Here is an 18,804-nt window from a genome sequence, read left to right as displayed (position 1 = left end):
GAAAAGCAGTGTACTGCTGAGTCCGAGGTGGGCCTTGCTTACACAGACAGGGCTTCAGAGCAGCATCAGGCTCACTGCAGCCCTGCCCTGAGCTGCTCCAGAGGAAGGATGGCTCCAGCAGTGATGGCAGTGCCCATCACCCAGGGACTGGGTACAGCTGGGAAGCTCCTGCCTGGCCCTTCCCATGTAAACTGCTTCCTGGCTGTTTTGCAAGTACAGGGCAGTGAGCCCTGATCCTCCACCAGCAGCTAAAGCAACAGGGGCTGGGGCCAGGCAAGTCCCCACCCTGCAGCACACGGCCCTGAGCCCGGGCAGGAGCCTGGAGCACCGAGAGGCGCAAAGGAGAGCCACAAGAACGCCACACAAGCCAAGTTACAATTACTAAAATACCAGTTTGCATTTATTCTCCCAATTATGCAGTTGGTTTAGCGCTGCCAAGCCCGTGGCCGAGGCAGACTCGGAGGCGGCGGTGCCGGCAGAGCTGGGCACAGTCCCAGGAGGAGGAGAGCTGAGCTGCTGGCAGCAGCTGGGCCCAGCTCTGCGCAGACAGGGCTGAAACCGCCCGGGCAGGTCTGCGACACGGCTGTGTGCTGCCCGCACGCCCAGGAGAGCAGCACAGCACACCACGGGCTGGCACACCCCACACGGGAGCTGTGACCGGCACCTCCTGCTTCTGCGGCACCTGCCCAGAGCTGGGGAAAGAGGGAACACCCCAGCAATGCCCGTGGGAAGGGCAAAACCAGGGAGCTCAGTACAGAACGGGGCGACACGGGGAGCAACACGAGCACCGGCCCGCGGAGAGCAGCAGGTGCTGAAGGCACTGGCCCCTCGTGGCCCCGGAGTGTCACAGGGAGCCCTGTGAGCGGGGGTGGCACTCTGGTGCCAAGGGTGCGGGCAGGCGGTGGCACCGTGAGGTGCAGCTGGCGCTGGGTGCCGGCAGTGCCCCGGGCAGGGCAGGCAGTGCCAGCAGGGCTGCTCACAGCAGCGGGCAGCCTCGGCGCTTCTTGTTCTTGCGCACCTGCAGCCCAGCTCGGGTGGCCATCTCAAACACCTCCCGCACCCCCTCCTTCGTCTTGGCCGAGCACTCGAGGTAGCCAAAGGCGTTGATCCTGTTGGCCATGTCCCTCCCCTCCTCTGGCTTCACCGGCTCCTAGGAAGCAGTAAAAACAGGGTTTGGAAACACTGCCAGAACACAACAGCGACTGCCCTTGGGGCGTGCAGCCCTTCCAGCCAGGATCTGGTGTGGGCAGGAGTGGTTTGCTGGCTGGGGGACCCGGGGCTGTCCCCACCTGCTTCATCTTGGCCAGCTCCCGCCGCGTGTGCTCGTCGTTGCGCAGGTCCTTCTTGTTCCCCACCAGGATGATGGGCACGTTGGGGCAGAAGTGCTTCACCTCCGGCGTCCACTTCTCAGGGATGTTCTCTACAACAGGCACACGTGGAATCCTGTGAGCTGAGGGGCTGCTGCCCCACAGCCTCCTCACAGAAACCAGCCCCAAGCTTTTCCCGTTGGAGCAGGAAGAGCTCGCCCCACAGAACCGCCTCTCCCACCACCTCTGCCCAGTCTGCAGGCTGCCAGCATTTCCCTGCAGTGCACACAAGGCCGGGGGATGAAGGGAAGCTCTGGCATCCTCGAGGGGCAGCTTGGGCGCTTCCCAGGCCCCAGGGGGTTCGGTAGCAGCACCGAGTCCCGGGGCCCCCGTCCCTACCGAGGCTATCGGGGCTGTCGATGGAGAAGCACATGAGGATGACGTCTGTGTCCGGGTACGAGAGGGGCCGCAGCCTGTCATAGTCCTCCTGTCCTGCCGTGTCCCACAGGGCCAGCTCAACCTGCAGGGGACAAGGACATGGCTCAGGGGCTCTGCAGGTCACGAGTCACAGATTTATCTTCCTCAGGTAGAGCTGTGCTCTTCCTCAAGCTGGGCCAGGCTCAGGGTGACCCAGAAATGCCGGAGCCGTGGGCTCCTCTGTGCGCTGCAGCTGCATCCGAGCACACAGAGCAACCCCAGCAGCAGCGCAGGGCAGTGGCACTGCCAGCAGGGGACACGGAGCCAGGGGACAGGAATGGCAACGGCCCTTACCTGCTTGCCATCCACCTCTATGTCAGCAATGTAGTTCTCAAACACCGTGGGCACGTAGACCTCGGGGAACTGGTCTTTGCTGAACACGATCAGCAGACACGTCTTCCCGCAGGCACCATCTCCCACGATCACCAGCTTCTTCCTGATGGCTGCCATCGCTGTGGGGACACGAGCAGGTGAGCAGGACAGAGCAGCACGGGCACGTCATGCTCCTGGCCCCCAAACTCCTGTGCACAACAGCCTGGGAGATACAGGCGCAAGCACCTGGGCACATCCCACTGTGAGTGACAGTGACTGACAGGACAGAGGGTCCCAGCGCTCTGCCAGACACCCCTCCAGCCCCACACACTCCACTCATGGGCACCACCAGAACTGGGCTGGCTGGAACCATCCACACCCAGCACTGCTGCTGTGGCTGGCAGAGCCACCCCTGCTGTGGTCAGTGCTGGTGGCTGCACACAGGGACTTGTGGGAGGTGACAATCCACTCTGCCTTCCCCAGACATCCAACCCTCCCTGCGTTTGCTGTGCCACCACCCAGGCAACCAGGATTTTAGACAATCTCAGAGTTCCATGCACATGCTGGGTTTATTTTAAATTATAAATTCTTCAAGGCAGAAACTATGCTTCGGGTTTCACCCCAGCATGCTCACCAGACCCTAAATAACCTGATCAGCAGCTGGAACACACCAAGCCAAGCTCCTGGAGGTCTGGGCAAGCAGGACCTGTGTGCCTGGCACCCAGCACAGGCTGGCCCCGTCCCAGCCTGTCTGAAAAAGGAGCCTTTGCCATGGAACCAAGAGAGCCGAACTGGCACTGGCAGGGGGAGAGGTTGCCAGTCACCACTCAGCAAACAGAGCTGAAACCCCACACAAAGCAGGCAGCTTTGTGCCCCACGGGAAAAGGACGGAGTTCTGCAAGGAAAACGATGCCTTTGCATCCCTCACTTTCAAAAGGGGTTTACAGCTGAGCCTGGGAACCGGCCAGGACAATGCCACAAAATGCCTGGCACAGCATCTGAACGAGGCATGAGAAAATCAGCCATAGTGGGATCACATCCCTCCCAACCTTGTGACCAAAACCTCTTTTCCATCCCCAGATTCCCAGTCCAAAGAGCCTGTCCTACTCCTCACACACCTTCAGCACATCACCAGCTTCCCGTCCCTGCAGAGATCCTGGGAATGACGCAGGCTGACATGTCAGGGTTTAACCCCTGAAAATTCACACTGCCCTGGGGAAATTACAGGTGACCAAGAACCCTCTCCTGAAGGCAGGGATGTTCCATGCTTTCCCCTCAGCCCTGTCCCTCTGCAAACCCTCTGCCCAGGCAGCAGGGTGGGAAGGAGCCATTCATGCTGGGAGCCCCTGGGAAGGACACACACCCCAATGCTGAGGCATTGAGCTGCAAGCCCTGCGAGTGGATCGGGCTGGATCACTCCAGCATCACCTTGGGAAGGCCAGAACATCACAAGCCTTTAAGCAGGGCTCTCACACTGAGCCTTACCAAAGGCCAGGAATCTGTCCCTGGCCCAGGGATCCCACCCTCACCCCGTGCCAACAGAAGAGGGAGGAAAAGGGTAAAGCAGGACTCTGGCTGCATCACAATTAGCTGCAAGGAAAGGATTAGGAAATGAGCCTGAAGGGCTGACTGGCATTCCAAAGGCAGGCTGCAGACCTGCTTGTCTCATCCGTGTGCCTGGCAGGTCACCCCTGTCACACAAACCCGGGGAACCACCCCAGTTTCACAGCTCACCCTGCCCAATGGTTCGGGCAAAAGAGAGAGAGTTTTCACCCATCCCAGACCAGACCCTGCTGTAGCCACGGACCTTTGTAGGTTCCAAGCATTTTGGCTCACAAGCTGAGGCAGGAATGGGTCATGACTGCTGAGTGCTCTGGAGCTGCTAATAAAAATAGAAAGCTGGCACTTGTAAGGTGAGAAGAGTGAGAATCAAGGGCTGCATCCGGGAGATGGGACATTCCTCAGCTGGGATCCTTGGTGTCAGGCACACATCCCAGTGGAGCAGCATGTCTACAGGAAGGTGAGCACATTTGTGCAACACTGAAGTCAGAGAAAAAAAGAAAAAGGTGCCCCAAAGGGTCCCTTTTAGGAACCAGGGGCACTTTTAGGGAGGCAAGTGCTGAGAATAGGGGGGGGGAACAGCTCCTGTCCCTATTCCTCATGTCCTGCTGCTCCAGCCTGCCCAGCTGGGCTAGGCAAACCCACAGTCCCACGGAATCATAAAGGCCCAAAGATGTACAAGTCCAACCCTTGTTGCAAACCATCCTTCTTGTCTGACCAAAGGCTCGTCCTCTCTCCAGCAGCATGTCCACAGCACAGAAAACAGAGAGCTCAGGGAGAAAAAAGCCTGTTTACTTGGACACAAAGCTTCTTTGCCCACAGCAAAACATGATATGCTGCTTTGTGACTCCCTATCTCCCAGAGGAAAGGCAGTTTGGGCCGTGCCAGTATCTAACCCACAGCACAGGCAGCTGACAGCATCTGCAGCGTGAGGAGCAGGAGATGCCCAAGGACACAAACAGCCAGATGGACACCAGGATCTGTCTGTGCCCAGTCTGCAGGCACTGGGCAGGAACCAAAGCCAGAGGGGCCCTGCTCCTGCCCCAGGGCTGCCCTGAGAGGGGCACAGCAGTTGCCCCAGGGCTGCCCTGGGATGGCCCTGCTCCTGCCCCAGGCTGAGCACTGTCCCCCACCCAGGGCTGCCCTGAGAGGGGCCCTGCTCCTGCCCCAGGGCTGCCCTGAGAGGGGCACAGCAGTTGCCCCAGGGCTGCCCTGAGAGGGGCACAGCAGTTGCCCCAGGGCTGCCCTGAGAGGGGCACAGCAGCTGCCCCAGGGCTGCCCTGAGAGGGGCACAGCAGTTGCCCCAGGGCTGCCCTGAGAGGGGCACAGCAGCTGCCCCAGGGCTGCCCTGAGAGGGGCACAGCAGTTGCCCCAGGGCTGCCCTGGGATGGCCCTGCTCCTGCCCCAGGGCTGCCCTGAGAGGGGCACAGCAGTTGCCCCAGGGCTGCCCTGGGATGGCCCTGCTCCTGCCCCAGGCTGAGCACTGTCCCCCGCCCAGGGCTCCTTCCCACGGCTCCAGCCCTGACCCGGCGCGGTGCCCAGTGGTGACTCAGAGGGCAGAGGCTGTCCCCACCCAAAATCTCAGCACAATTCATTCCATTACTCAGGAGAGCCATCCAGAAATAGCCCATTAGTAATGCAGAGCTGGTGTGCAGAGGCGAGCAGGGCAAGGAGGCTGAAGGGCTGTGAGCCTGAGGGGTCGGCTGGGTGCCCCAGTCCTGCCCTGGACCCAGCAGCTGGCACAGCACCAGTGCCAGATGCCAGCAGCTCTCTGTTCCAGGAGAGATGAGCTTCTTTGCCAGGGGATGCTCCTGTTGGTCAGCAGGATGAGGCTAGACCCTGGGGTGAGGACTCTGTTTGCACTGTTGCCAGATTATGAGCAGATAAAAAGAGTGGAAAACATGAAGACAACTTCATGAAGACAAACAGGACAATCCCAAGTACAAATGCAGAAGAATTAAGTGGGAGCAGCCCTGAGAGGAAGGACTTGGGAGTGCTGGTGGATGAGAAGCTCAACCTGACGCAGCAAGGCCCCCGTGTGCAGGGCTGATCCCCCAGCGTGGGCAGCAAGGCAGGGGGGAGCCAAGCACCCCAAAGCAGCCAGCACTGCCCAGCCCCGCTGGCAACCCACACTGGCAGCTCCTGGGTGTCAGCAGCACCGGCAGGGCCCCGCTGGAGATGCCTCCTGCTCATCCATGGAGAAAACAAAAGGGAGCAGCAGCTGCGTGCCAGCATTTCCCACTGCCAAGCCCACAGGGCTCCCGTGCCCACCCGTGCACCTGCTGTGCAGCCAGGCTGGGCCCCCACAGGGACAGCAGTGGGCTTAATCTGTGCCACCACTGCCAGCACCAGCCAAATCCTGAGCAGGCATCTCCTTCAGCTCACCAAAAAGCTGCAACACGACCCCAGATTGCTCTGCTCTGCTTTCCAAGCAACTGCTCTAAAGCCATCACCATAAAACCAGCCAGGCTGCAGGGCAGCCCTTGTGTTGCTGGTCTCTCCCAGCTTTGTGCCTCAAAATGTGCAGTTCCTGCTGAGCAGGATATCGGGGATTCCTCTGGCAGCAGGATGTGTCCATCACCCAGTGTCTGCTAAGGGGACCCAGGAATAGCAGAGAAAGATGTGAATGCTTTGAAGGGCTCCTACCAGGGACAGAAATCTTTCAATGAACCTCCTTGGCCAGACTCGACTTCCTAGAGGTACCAGAGGGGTTTTGTTCTAAAGCAGAAATTGCCAAGCAGTGCTGAGGGCCCCGCCCTGGTCAGACCGGTCACACCAGGGACCACAGCCCTGGCCAGAGGCACGGCTCTGAATTCTGGGCAGGGCTGGGGGAGAGAGCCCTGCTGGGAGCAGCCCCTTGGCAGGGACACCCCTCAGATACCCCCAGGGCTGCGGGGCAGCTCCACTGCAGAAATGCTTTCAGCAGCTTGGACTCACTGGTACAATGATAAAACAAGTAAACTTCCAAATTAAAGCCCCACGGGAATGCCCACTGTGGGGAAATTCGTTTGCTGAGACACCTAAGCCATGGCCAAGGTAGTACAGGACAAGTGTCCCAGCCACTGCTGCGAGCACCAAAGGGACTCTTACTACAGAATCATGCAATCATTAAGGTTGAAAGGCAGAAAAAATTTCCAAAAAGGGCTGGAAGCAAACAGAGATGCTAAGGAAAAGTGCAATGTGCAGGGCAGAGCGTGGGCTCCTGGATATAGACCTGCTGTAGACATAGACCTGCTATATCCAAACAAGTGATTGTCAAAATAGGAGCTCAGCCCAGTGCTCAAGTTTTGACCCCGCCCATTTTTTTGGACATATTCTTTGGGCACAGCCAGGCAGGCTGGGCTTAACACACACTCCAGTGGCAAAGGGAAACTGTCCAGACCCAGACCCGGAGCAGAGTGACCAGGCTGGCTCGTTTTCATTGCTAAATCCCACAAAAAACATCCACAAGCAAAACAGAGAAAGGAACTTGGAACAGCAGAATTTGAAAGCCTAAACAAAGCTCAAACCACAAGTGTTTGAGCACTGAGGAAAAAGCTGCCTGCCCTTACCTCCTTTTCCAAAGGACATCATGCCATGTTCTTATTTTACCTCCTGCAGCAGTGACAGCCTTCCCAGCCTCACGGTAGCCGAGTGTCTTGCTGAAAGCTCCAAATGACACGGCACAATCTCAGCAGATGCCTGTGCTTGGGCAACGCCTGCCTGCCCCAGCGCCGATCAGCATTTGCTAACACAACTCCTTCTTTTCATGTCAGTGCACCTCTCCCATGCAAACGGCAAGGTGGGAGCTGAGCCTGGGTAAACGCTCCTGAGAACCTGTTGGAAGACAGGGACTTGGCTTATTTTCCACTTGTACATTTACCCAGAGAAGCTGTAGCTGTCAGGAGCCTGGATGCAAGGGAAAATCCACAAAATCCTATGCAGCCTCTACCTGAGCTGAGGAGGAGCTGGACATAAACTGAAACTGTTTGGACACCAAAAGCACTTGGCAAAATAGAGACAAAATGCAACTGATCCCCATGACACACAGCCAGGCAATCGTCCAGCTCCAGTCTCCAGCTTCCCCTGGAGCCCTTTCCCAGGGATGTCAGCCCGGGGGGCTCAGCCAGGCCCTGCTGCCCCTGCCCCAGGAGGATGCAGCCCAGGCATCACACAGGGATCCAGTCCCACTCTCCTGGGCTGGGTTTGGGTCCCAGCCCCTCATGCAGATGCGGCCCAGGGATCCCGTTCTGTTCTCCCGGGGCTGTGAGAGGCTGGGCTGGGTTTAGGGAGGCTGGCGGCCACTGAGAGGCTTGGCTGCCAGACTGCTAGCACTGGAAAAGGCCACGCAGTCATGCTTTTGGAATGCTCCCCTGCTCCTAAGACATTACACAATTATTTCCCCTCCCCACAAACCCCCCTAATATAAATGTTTAAGAATGAGCTCAGCAGTAAGGAAAGGGAACTTTTTTCCCTCTTTCTGAAGAAAACACAGCATGGCCACTGCATGGGCAAGGCTGTACATGGGGACACTGCTGGAGTGGGGTTGTGGGGAGGGATGTGGGATGGGGCAGCAGCCCCCGGGCTCTCACCCCAGGTCAGACACTGCCTGGGAGACAACTGCAAGTTGGGACCCGCAGCCCAAGGCCACCCTCAAGGAATGACAACGCGCCCTGACTGAGGCACAGCTGACCCACCCCTCGCCACACCCAGGGACCCCCGCCCCACCCTGGGCACACCCACCCCACCCTGTCCCACCCAGCGCCCTGCCGGGCCCCCCACCCCTGCACCGGCCCCACCTCTGAGCCCACACCTCACCAGAATCGGTAACCCCGCATCCCACCGGTAAGCCCAGATCTCAATCCCTCCAAACCCCACGAGTACACCCTGATCCCAGCTCCCCCAAGCCCGCCGGTCAGCACAAAGCCCTGTTTCTGCAGACTCCGCCAGTAACTCAGACCCCATCACAAGCGGTGACCCAGACCTCCGTTCCGCCAGACCCCCGCTCCGGCCCCGCTCCTTACCAGCACCCCCACCGCACCACTGTCCCCCTCCCCAGCCGCCCCCTCCCCGCTCGGCTCCCCCAGACCCGCACCTCTCTCCGCCGCTGCCCCGTCCCGCTCCGGCCCCGGCTCCGTCCCCGCGCGGCTCCGGGCACCGCCCCGGCCGGGGCCGCCCGCCGAGGGCGGAGCGGGGCCGTGCCGAGCCGAGCGGGGCCGTGCCGTCCCTTGATGGGCTGTGCCAAGCCGAGCGGGGCCGTGCCGTGATGGGCTGTGCCGTGATGGGCTGCGTCTAGCCGAGCGGGGCCGTGCCGTGATGGGCCGTGCCGTGATGGGCTGTGCCGAGCCGAGCAGAGCCCCTCACAGCACTGCCCCTGCCCGGCTCCGGGACTCGGAGCCCCCCGGTGTTCCCCCCGCCCCGAGCGCGTTTTACCGGTTCAGGTTCCCCAGGCCGAGCGGGGAGGGGGCGGCCCCAGCTGCCGGAGGGGCTGAGCTGCTGCCCTCGACCCCCCGTGCCAGGTGAGGCCGGCAGCAGAGCCCGCTGCCCACCGCGACAGACACAGGTGGCCAGGGACACGCCTTGTGCCCAGGGTCCCCTCCCGGGGCACCGGCAGAGCGGGGCTGTGCCCGGCTGTGCCCGCATTAGGTGACCCCCGTGTGCCCCGGCTCCCCGTGCCCACCGCGGGACCCCAGGGGCTGCTCCCCCCGACACCCAGCTGCAGGGCACGGCTCCCGTCCCTCCGCCAGGGAAAGGCAGCCCCAGGAGCCTGGCCCGCACCCAGGCTCATAAACCGCTGCTATTTTAAGGGCTTGCAGACTATTTTTCTTTATTTATCAAGCCCCAGGCCAGGAGTTGGTTCCAAAGGAAATGTTTCCTTAGTAAAAAAGGGAACCACAGAGGAAGCTTTAAATGCAGCAGCCACTGCCTCCCTGTCTTATCCAACAGCCGGGCAGTGACCTGGAAAAGCAGAGCCAGTTCTCAGCCACCAGCGTGAAAAGGAATGTGCCGGGGGAACAGGGCTGGGCAAGCAGTGTGAAGGGAGCATCAGGGGTGCCGGTCGGAGGGACGCGGGGATGTTTCCAGCAGGCAGCCCGCCCTCGGGGCAGAAGCGGCTGCTGCCTGAACTCCCGGGGAGGGACAGTGGCAGTCCTCAGCCTGCCCCACCGCCTCCCCGCAGCCAGGACAGCCATCGGCCTTTTCTCCCTCCCATTCCGCGTGTGGAGCTCCTGTTCCCGCAGCCTGGCCATCCTGCTGCCTCCCAGCGGACCCAGGGCTCCGGGTCCCCTGAGCTCTGTGCTGACACTGGCAGCGCACCGGTGCCTCCCGCTGCCCCCTGGATGGGCACCGCGCTGACACTGGCAGCGCACCGGTGCCTCCCGCTGCCCGCTGCATGGACGCTGCACGGGCTCTGAGCAGCGCCGGGGGCAGATGGACGGCGCACACATGGCTCTGCCTGTTTGCCTGCCTACGTACATTAATCAGAGCTAATTGGCTTTTCGGTAAGTCGTCTTTGCAGGAGCTCTGCAAAGAAAGACTTTGAAGTAGGACTGCGAGTGGCAAAATCTTTATTTAAACACACAGTGCTACACAAGGACAGGCTCCCGGCCCCAGCACCACTCCCTGCAGCATGGGTGCCAACAGGTCCGTATCTCGTGTGTAACTTTCACTTTCCATTGTGTGCACCCAGTTTATTTACATCTCGCTGGTTACAGGACACAAATAACATTCACTAGAGGTGACGCTTGACAAGAGCTGGCTGCACCCAGTGACAGGATGGTGCCACGGAGCCTTTCCCAAGCAAGGGACCATGGCCCAGCTCTCCCCATCCCCACAGGGCCAGGATGGGACAATCCCTCACAGTTCAGGACTCTGCAGAGGTCTGGGAAATGGATGCTCCAGGTTAGAGACATGCATGATGCAAAAATCCGGTGCAGACATCAACTGCTCAGCTCCCCTCTGCACCAGTTCTGAGACCATTAAGGAAAACATGGGAGCTGTCTTTCCCTGCCCTGGTCACACCAAGCTGCTTTTACTGTGGGTTCCCAGCCCGAGGCTAAGCAGATCCAGTGCAGTTAAGCTGTTAAGCTCACCTGAATAGGGCTGCTCTGTGTGAGGCTGCTAACTCAGAACCACTCCAAAATATACACATACATTCATAGGCTCCCCACACCACGAAAGGATTCAGACATTTTCCAGCTCAGCTCTGCAGTTAATAAATAATTGGCTCCAGAAGCACTGCAGTGCCCCAAGCCAAGAGAGGATGGGGTAGAACCTGTGGCACAGCCAGTGCTGGTGCAATTGCTTGTCCCTGCTCAGGGCTCTGGGTGCACAGCAGAGCTTGGTCCCTGCTCCAATCTCCCAGCCTGGAGACTGAGGCAAAGTCCACGACAGAGGAAGGTGTGAGGGGCTGAAAATGGGAAATACAAGGCTGGGATGGCCATTGTGGGGCCACAACTGGACTTGTGCCAGGCTTAGCAGGGCCCAGCTGCCTTTACTCCCAGTCACATCCCACCTGAGCCCCAGCTCCCACCTGCAGCAGCAGCTTCAGTGTCACTGGCCAGAGCATCCCAGGGCAGGAGACAGGGGGTGACTGCAGCAGGTATGAGTGCCCCAGCAGCCCCATGGCTCTCACACAGGGCTGCAGCCAGCACAGCCACGGCAAGAGGCAAAGGACATGCTGAGGAGCCAAGGAGCCTTCAGGCTTTTCACAGCATTGAGAAAGTAGCAGCATAAAAACACCCCTCAACCCCAGTGTTCACACTCTGTCCAAGGCCTCTCCGCCTGGGACTGGGATGCAAGCACGTGGAGGGGGATGCTCTGGACAGGAGCACAGACTGAGGCTCCACGATTCTTGCTCTTCTTGCAGCTGGCTCAAAAACAAGTGCTCAGAGGAGGTGTGGCCCTGAGGCAGCCCCAGTGTCCCACTGCAGGTGTCTCCATGCAGGCAAGGTGAGCTGCCCCAGGCTCACTCAGCATCACGTGTAGTTGCCGGGGCCACCCAGGGGGATCACAAAAACAGAGATGTCATCACCAGAGCCCAGCTTGTCATTGGCCAGGCGCCAGCCACGCTCCTTCAGCACCCCCCGTGAGCGCACCACCAGCTCCTGGGCCACCATGGTGTACCTGGAGGCACAGCAGAGCACGGCTCAGCAGTGACCCCCGACGCAGCATCCTGGCAAGGAGGGACAAGCCAGAGCTGCAGGAAGGGGTGCCATGGAGAGATGCAGGCTCAGATATGCACATCCAGGGGAGCAATGCACTCTGCAGAGCCCAGAGGGACGCGTGGCCGCAGCACTGCTCCGAGGAGCCAGGCCAAGGGGAGGTGGTGGAGTGCACAGCGTGCCCGGCCCCCTGCCCACCTGCAGCTCACCTGCACGGGTCGTTGGGCTCGTAGCTGCTCAGCACCTCCATCACCACAGCAGCCACCTCCTCGTCATTGGTGACGTCCCAGAGCCCATCCGTGCCCAGCACCAGGACATCGTCAGGGCAGTGCTCGTACTGCGTGAGGTCGTAAACCCTGACCTGGCAGGGACAGGGCAAGGCACGAGGGTGAGAGGCAGAGGGGCAGAGGGGGCTCCTGCTGCCCTGGGCCAGATCTCGTGGATGTGGGCCTGCCACGGGGCTCTGGCCATTGCAGGGGCCCCTGGGTGGGAAGCTGCTGGCAGCCAGGCTTACCTCTGGGAAGCAGGACAGGAAAGGCTTGATGTGGATGTTGGAGCTGAACACCTTGAGGTCGTGGTCTCCCAGGCCTCTCGTGACCCCGATCGTGGCCATCATTCGAGCCTGGAGAAAGGTGGAATCAAAAGAGAACTTTAGGCAGCTTTATTTCCAGTTACATTCCCAGCGGAGAATTGATGAGGACAGCACTACCAAAAATGGGCTGAAATCCCCCAAAACAGTGAGAGCAGGCAGCAAACAACCCCTGCCAAGCTTCTGCCACAGTACTTTACCTTTTTGCCTTCCCCAAAGATAAGTGGAAACTTCAGGTCATCCTCTTCTATCTTTTTGTAAGCCCTGGTTAAAATAAGCCAGAGACGAGGTGTCAGCAGGTGAAGCTTCCAGCACCTCCTCTGACCACCTGGCACCTGGGTGCCCAGCGCAGCAGAGCCTCCTGCCCGTGGGATGGCATGCCAGAGATGAGCAGCCACCACAGCAGGACCCCAGGGCCACTTGGGGGTTACCAGCCATTCATGTTCTGGTCCCTGTAGAGCATCTTCTTCCCCAGCTCCTTGGGCTGGATCCTGCGGGGGAACTCCAGGTGGGTGAACTCCTTCCCCAGCAGCTCGGGCCTCAGCAGTGCCTGCAGGAAGGAGTGTTGGCTCAGCCACAGGGCTGGGAGAGCAGGAGCTGCGGATCCAGCCCTGCCCAGAGCAGGATCCACCATCCTCTGGGACTTTGGCTACAACATCCCATGGTGGGATAACCTCGGCTGCTCTGGAGCCACGTGAATGGGTGCTGGTAAAGCAGCTTCAAACCACCCACCCGTGCTAAGCCAGAGGGGAAACTGGAGCTGAGGACAGCCATGCCAGCACTCAGAAAGAGGGTGAAGCTTTTGCACAGAGAGTTTGGGGAAAGAAAGGCCTCCAAAGGGGATCAAACAATCAAACCCCAGCAAATTCCAGGAGAAGCTGGAATTTGCCCAGAAGGAGTCATAGCTGCAAAGCTCCCAGGATCCCAGGCTCAGTGCAGGGCATGGCACTCACCCCAGGAAAAGAGTGATGGGTCTTTTCTGAAACAGAGTCCCAGCTGTGACCGTGACAAGGGACAAGCAGCACCACAGAGCCCTAGCCAGGGCAGCTCATGGAGCACAGTGTGGAGGGGACCAGGAACAGGGAGTGCTGGAAAATGCTGAAGGGGAAAGAGAAGCAGGACGAGAAGAGGAGATCTCTTGGGAAGATGGGATGGCAGGGGGTGGGGGCAGAGGCATGGAGACCCCAGCCCACTCTGGGGGAGCCCTGACTGCAGCCTCAGCATCACGTGGCAGAGCAGCCTGTGCCTGTCCCCAAGCTGTGCCCTGTCCCTCCAGCCAGCTGGGGAGGATTCTGATCACAGCAGTTCCCTCCTCTCGGTCATTCAAAAATAGATTCCAGAAAAAACGCCTCAGTGTTTTTCCAAGTACATTGCAAGCCAGGAAATTTCATCCAGCAAGACCTTCTCCAACACAAACTCCTCCTCCCCTGTGCTGCCCTCAGAGAGGTCTTTATAACCTTAAAGAGTCTCCCTGGGTGGCACCAGGGGGTTCATCCAGGAGAGGGACGGGGAGCTGTCAGGGCCAAGGACAGAAACCTTGGCACACATCAGCTGCGACTCTCCAGGGAGCAGCCAGGGAAGAAAGCAGGACTGGGCAGGAGCACTGCAGCTCCTCTGACACAGCAAACCAGGGCTCTGCCAGCCACAAGATGCCCCCATGCCAGCTCCCTGCATCCCAGGGCCTCGTCCCATCCCAGGAAGCAGCCTGGGACGGACAAGGGCCAGCAGCAGGTCCCAGCCATGGCAGCAGTCCAGCAGGCAGCACAGGGCACTGGGAAGAGGCCAGGAGGTGTTTCAGCAGGAATGAGGTTAGAAGAAAGGTCTTTCTTACTAAAAACTGCAGCCTCTGCCTCTCTGTCTCTGGAGTAAACTCCCTGGACATTGGAATGATTTCCCCATTACGGATGATAATGGCCCTGCAATGAAACATGGAAGGATGAGATTAGAGAGAAGGAGACTTGGCTGAGCTGAGCCTGGCTCTCCAGGGCTGGTTCCCAGGATGGTGCAACCCCTTCTCCTCTGCTGCCCCCCTCTCCCAGCCTGAGGTGGGGGCTGCTTCCTGGATTCACTGCTGCCCCTGGGCAGGGCACGGCATCTCCCCCTCCTGTGCAGGAGAAGGGCAGGGAGGAAGGGGAAATGGGAGAGAAACATGGGGCAGAGGGGAGTGAAGCAGACCAAATCAAAGGACAGAATATGGTTAGAAAATGAGCAGCACGAAGGCTGCCTTCAGAGGGGAGCTGCACACAGCAGGGGCAGAAATTGCCTGCAGCAGGAGAGCTACACGTGCCCACCCCAACCAGCACTGCCACTTGCTGCTGGGTCTGCTCTTACAGTTTGATGTCTCAAGAAAACATAAAGGTCTGATTATGAGATGTTTCTGGATGTCATGGTAGGCCCAAGGATCCCCAACACTGATCTGGTGGCTGTGAGTCTCCTGCAATGCTGCAGGGCCGGGCTGGGCTCAGCTCTGGCCGTGTCTGACGCTGGGAAGGCAGCACAGGCTGCTCCCCAGAGGCACAGCCTCAGCACCCTGTGCACGCTGACATCCTGCATGGCTGGTGCCTGGCTGCTGCTGCCACGGAGCGGGACCTGCACCCAGAACGAGGGCTCTCCTCCTGCTCTGTCCCAGAGCTAGAAGCACATCCAGCCTCAGAAAATTGACCAGAGCCTGTATTTGCTGGTCTGACATTGCTGAGGACAAGGCAACCTGCAGTAAATACCCAGAGCAACTGTAGCTGCCCCATTCTTGGAAACGTTCAAGGCCAGGTCAGACAGGGCTTGGGACAACCTGCTCTAGTGGGAGGTGTCTGAAATGGCAGGGGGTGCAACAAGATGAGCTGTAAGGTCCTTTCCTACCCAAACCATTCTCTGATCCAATGACAAATACAGGGCAGTTCAAACCAGCTTCACCTGCAGTGTCACCTTTAGTGTCAGGTGGACCTTTTGCCATTGCTTGGGGCTGTGGGCACACTCAGGGGCAGTTAGAGTAGCCCATCCTGGAAATACACACAGCAAATAAAGTGCTTGGGCTCCAAGCTCCCACTAAACACAGATTTGTGTCCTGCTCCTGAAACAGGTCATTGGTATGAAGTGTACTCTAAAATGACTTCTTGCACATTTTTGAAAGCTTTGCTGAGTGCAATTTTCACTCTTCAAGCTGCAGCCCAGGCCAGTGCCAGCAGCAGGGGCCAGGGTGCCCAGAGCCATCTGGGTAGCAGAGATGTTGTTAGGAAAGAAGGGAGCCCATCCCAGATTTTGGGAGGCAATTCTACAGCCCTGTCCGTGTACCTGGCAAGCACAGAGATCACAGCAGAGCACATTTTCCCTGGGGCATGGAGCAGGCAGGGGGTGACCCTGCCCAGTTCTGCCACCTCCACCCTCCCCTGGACAGGGACGGAGCTGGGTGCTCCTCACCAGCATCCCTGTGGCACCACCCCACGCTCCTGGGCAGAGCTGGGGGCTGCCCTGCGGGGCTGTACCTGCTGTCACCAGCGTTGGCCACGTAGAACTTGCCCATGAGGTAGATGGCAGCCAGGGCACAGCAGCCCCCGGGCAGGTGCTGGGATGCGCGCTCCCGCTCGATCTGCTCGTCCTGGGGAGACAGACAGGGCAGGGGCAGCCCCAAAGAGCACCTGATAGCACAGCTCCAGCCAGGGCACCTTTCCCCACACTGCCACGGAGTGCCTGCAGGGCTTGTGGGGCAGCCAGGCATGTGGCTTCACTGGGGCAGGGAAGAGCAAGACAGGAGGGGAGCAGCTGGGCCTCCTGGGACAAAGTGTAGGGGAGCCCCCTGCACCACACAGAGCCCAAAGCCTCTGCATTCTGAAAGCTCAAAATGCAGAGCAGCACAGAGCCCTCTCTGAGACCACCATGCTTGGAGCCCTCCCTGCAGTCCCCAGAGCTGCCTTTTACCAGTGGGGTCAAGCTGATGCAGACAAGACAGCAAAGAGGGGCTCTCAGGGGGTGCTCTGGATGATCCCACAGGCAGAGGATCCTCACCATGTGCTTGAAGGCATTCTCAATGGCACCGATCACCAGGCTCTCACGGGACACTGCTTTCTCCAGGTGAAACCGTGGCACAGCATCGCTGGGGACCTCCCCACGGTCCTCTGCATTGGACATCTGGTTTGGGTCTGCAGAACCGGTCTGTGTGTCGTGTGGGAGGCAGATGGGAGGTGGGGAGGGGTCCTGCAGGATCTCCACAAGCTCCCGGAGCTGCTCACAGATGTGCAGGTGGAGCCTCTCGGATGCCATGACAGCAGCACCGCTGCCTGCGTGGCCATCAAACAACGCCCAGTAGTGGAAATAAAAACCTTTCCTGCCCTGCAGGGAGAGGAGGGAAAGCTAAATGAGCCTGCAAGGAAGCAGATGGCACGGGGAATTGAGAGCAGCTGGCCGCCAGCTGAGGACAGTGACATGAGTCTCACGGGTCTCAGTGCAGGCAGGAGCAGTGTGGGCAGCTGACCAAGGGCGCCTGGACACAGCTGAGCCCTGGCTGGAGCCCAGCCCTGCGTCAGACGCCTCGTGCCCTCGGAGGCAGCACGGTGCCAGCACAGCAGCCACCTCTGCAGCCCACCAGGGCACGGGGGCCACGGCTCTGCCTGGGCCAGCCCTGGTGAAGCCACACAGGGATGGAGCATGGGAAGAGAAGGGCCACGAACTAAGGGAACCCCCAGTGTGCACACATGGCCACGTGCCCCATCTCATGCCCTGCCGCTGGGCACCTTCCCCGTCGTGGCCCTGCTTGTGAAGCACCAGGCTCTCACCCCGTCCAGCTCCCCGCTGCCTTCCCTGGCCGACAGGCAGCCCCTCGGGCTGGGCCTCTGCTCCACAAACACCACCTCACAGCACGCCTGGTCCTCGTTGTGCTGGCTCTTCCCTGCGTTTATCACCCTGCCAGGAGGAAAAAACGTGTAAAGACCCTTTCTTTCACATCCTGCTCCAGCAAATGCCATCCCCCAGCACCTCTTACCCCCAACCCTCCACTCATGTCCCCGTGCCCCCAGAGATGCCAGGATGCCCTGCACAGGTGCTCCTGTCCTGTCCCAGGTGTCTCAGACCAGTTGTGTGGGCTGACCTCGGCCAGGAGTAGCACTGAGTCTCACCCACAGCTGGGTCCAGGGAGGAGCAGTTGTCCACACACCTACCAGGGGAGGTGACCAGAAACAAACTGGGTTTGCTGAAGGTCCCTGGACTGCCCCAGGCAGAATAACTGCCCCAAAGCCTGTACCAGCCTCAGATATACACCCCTGGGACACACAGAGAGAATCACAGCCTCGTCCATGTCCCATCACCTCTTAGGGGGAGCAGGGGGCTCAGGGAAGGACGGGAGAAGGTGATGGTGATGAAACCAGCAGAACTTTTGCAAAAAGATTCACAGTGACTTTTCCCAGCCTGAGCTGACACAGCAGATTTCAGGTCTAGATTGCAGAACGTGCTCACAGGAAGAAGCTGTAAACACAGCAGGGTGATTTTTCTTCGGGCAGACTTCCCAAGTGGTTTGCAGAAAGAACTCTTGGGACACCAAAAAAGAGACTTTTTCACTCTGGGTGCTCCTACCCCACTATCTCCAAGGGAAAATCAATATCCCATAAAGCTCTCTAGGATTTCGGGAAGATCAGCTTGAGGATGGAATTGCGGGAGTGGGCTGACAGCAATAAGCAGCAAAAGCCTTCAAAGTCTGACCTTCCCCCTCAGTTAGGGCTGAAACTCGCAGTTTTCAGTGAATGAAAGAAGTGACAGTCAGGTGAAAGAAGAAGACAGTCAGGTCCTTGAAGGGGAAGTCTCAAGGAGTCTCACTCCCAAGAAATCCCCAGCTCCCTGCTCCCCACGAGTCCTCCCCACGAGGCGCCGCAGCTTCCTCGCCCTCGGTACCCATCGGTGACAGCGGGTGTTGTGCAGAAAGCGCAGAAAACAAAACGGGCAGAAGAACCTAAACCCCTCGGGGATGGGTGAGAGCGCAGCTCCGGGCGGACGCGCTCCCATCACGGGCACCCACAGCGCCCGCTCCTCGCTGCTGCTGCTGCTGCTGGTGCTGAAGGGGGCCAGCCGCAGCTCACCGCCCGCCGCGACCCACTTTCGCGCCCGAGCTTCCGTGCCGAGCGGCGCCATCCCTCCCGCCCTCCCGGGCCGCGCGCGCCGCTCCCGGCCCCGCTCACTCTGCGTATCCCGTGCTCCAGGGCAGCCGCCGGCGCCCGTCGCGGGGGCTCTGCACCGCCCGCCCCGCGTGGTCGTCGGCGCGGCGCAGCTCCTCGGGAGTCAGCTGCAGGAAGGCCGGCCGGCAGAACGCGGCTGGCGGCGGCGACCCGCGCCCGGCCCCGGCCCCGCCGCCCCGGCCTTCTGCGGGGGGCTGCGCGCCCGGCCCCGCGCCCAGCCCCGCCGCCAGCTGCGCCACGGCAGCGCGCACCCGCAGCAGCAT

The 18,804-nt window shown here is 59.9% G+C and overlaps 2 protein-coding genes across 2 annotated transcripts; both read right to left on the bottom strand.

Annotated features, from left to right (window-relative positions):
- Positions 1 to 638: 638 nt before the first annotated feature.
- RHOC (ras homolog family member C) lies at positions 639 to 7,392 on the bottom strand. The gene is made up of 5 exons (XM_054293936.1): positions 7,208 to 7,392; positions 2,079 to 2,236; positions 1,707 to 1,827; positions 1,290 to 1,420; positions 639 to 1,150 (listed from the first exon to the last, which is right to left on the bottom strand). The coding sequence occupies exons 1-5, from the start codon at positions 7,227 to 7,229 to the stop codon at positions 977 to 979; spliced, it is 606 nt and encodes a 201-aa protein (XP_054149911.1). The 5' UTR covers positions 7,230 to 7,392; the 3' UTR covers positions 639 to 976.
- Positions 7,393 to 11,571: 4,179 nt separating this feature from the next.
- PPM1J (protein phosphatase, Mg2+/Mn2+ dependent 1J) lies at positions 11,572 to 18,804 on the bottom strand. Its single transcript, XM_054293935.1, has 10 exons — positions 18,545 to 18,804; positions 17,153 to 17,279; positions 16,386 to 16,709; positions 15,866 to 15,978; positions 14,218 to 14,302; positions 12,818 to 12,936; positions 12,587 to 12,650; positions 12,312 to 12,419; positions 12,007 to 12,158; positions 11,572 to 11,759 (listed from the first exon to the last, which is right to left on the bottom strand). Exons 1-10 carry the CDS (start codon positions 18,802 to 18,804, stop codon positions 11,612 to 11,614), a joined length of 1,500 nt encoding a protein of 499 aa, XP_054149910.1. The 3' UTR covers positions 11,572 to 11,611.

Source organism: Melozone crissalis, unplaced genomic scaffold (genome assembly GCF_028551555.1).
Source record: "Melozone crissalis strain CALT ecotype California unplaced genomic scaffold, PUWL_Pcris_2 ptg000198l_1, whole genome shotgun sequence".
NCBI classification, from domain to species: domain Eukaryota; kingdom Metazoa; phylum Chordata; class Aves; order Passeriformes; family Passerellidae; genus Melozone; species Melozone crissalis.
Note: the sequence above shows the minus strand (reverse complement) of the source record. Positions and strands in the feature narration are given on the sequence as shown.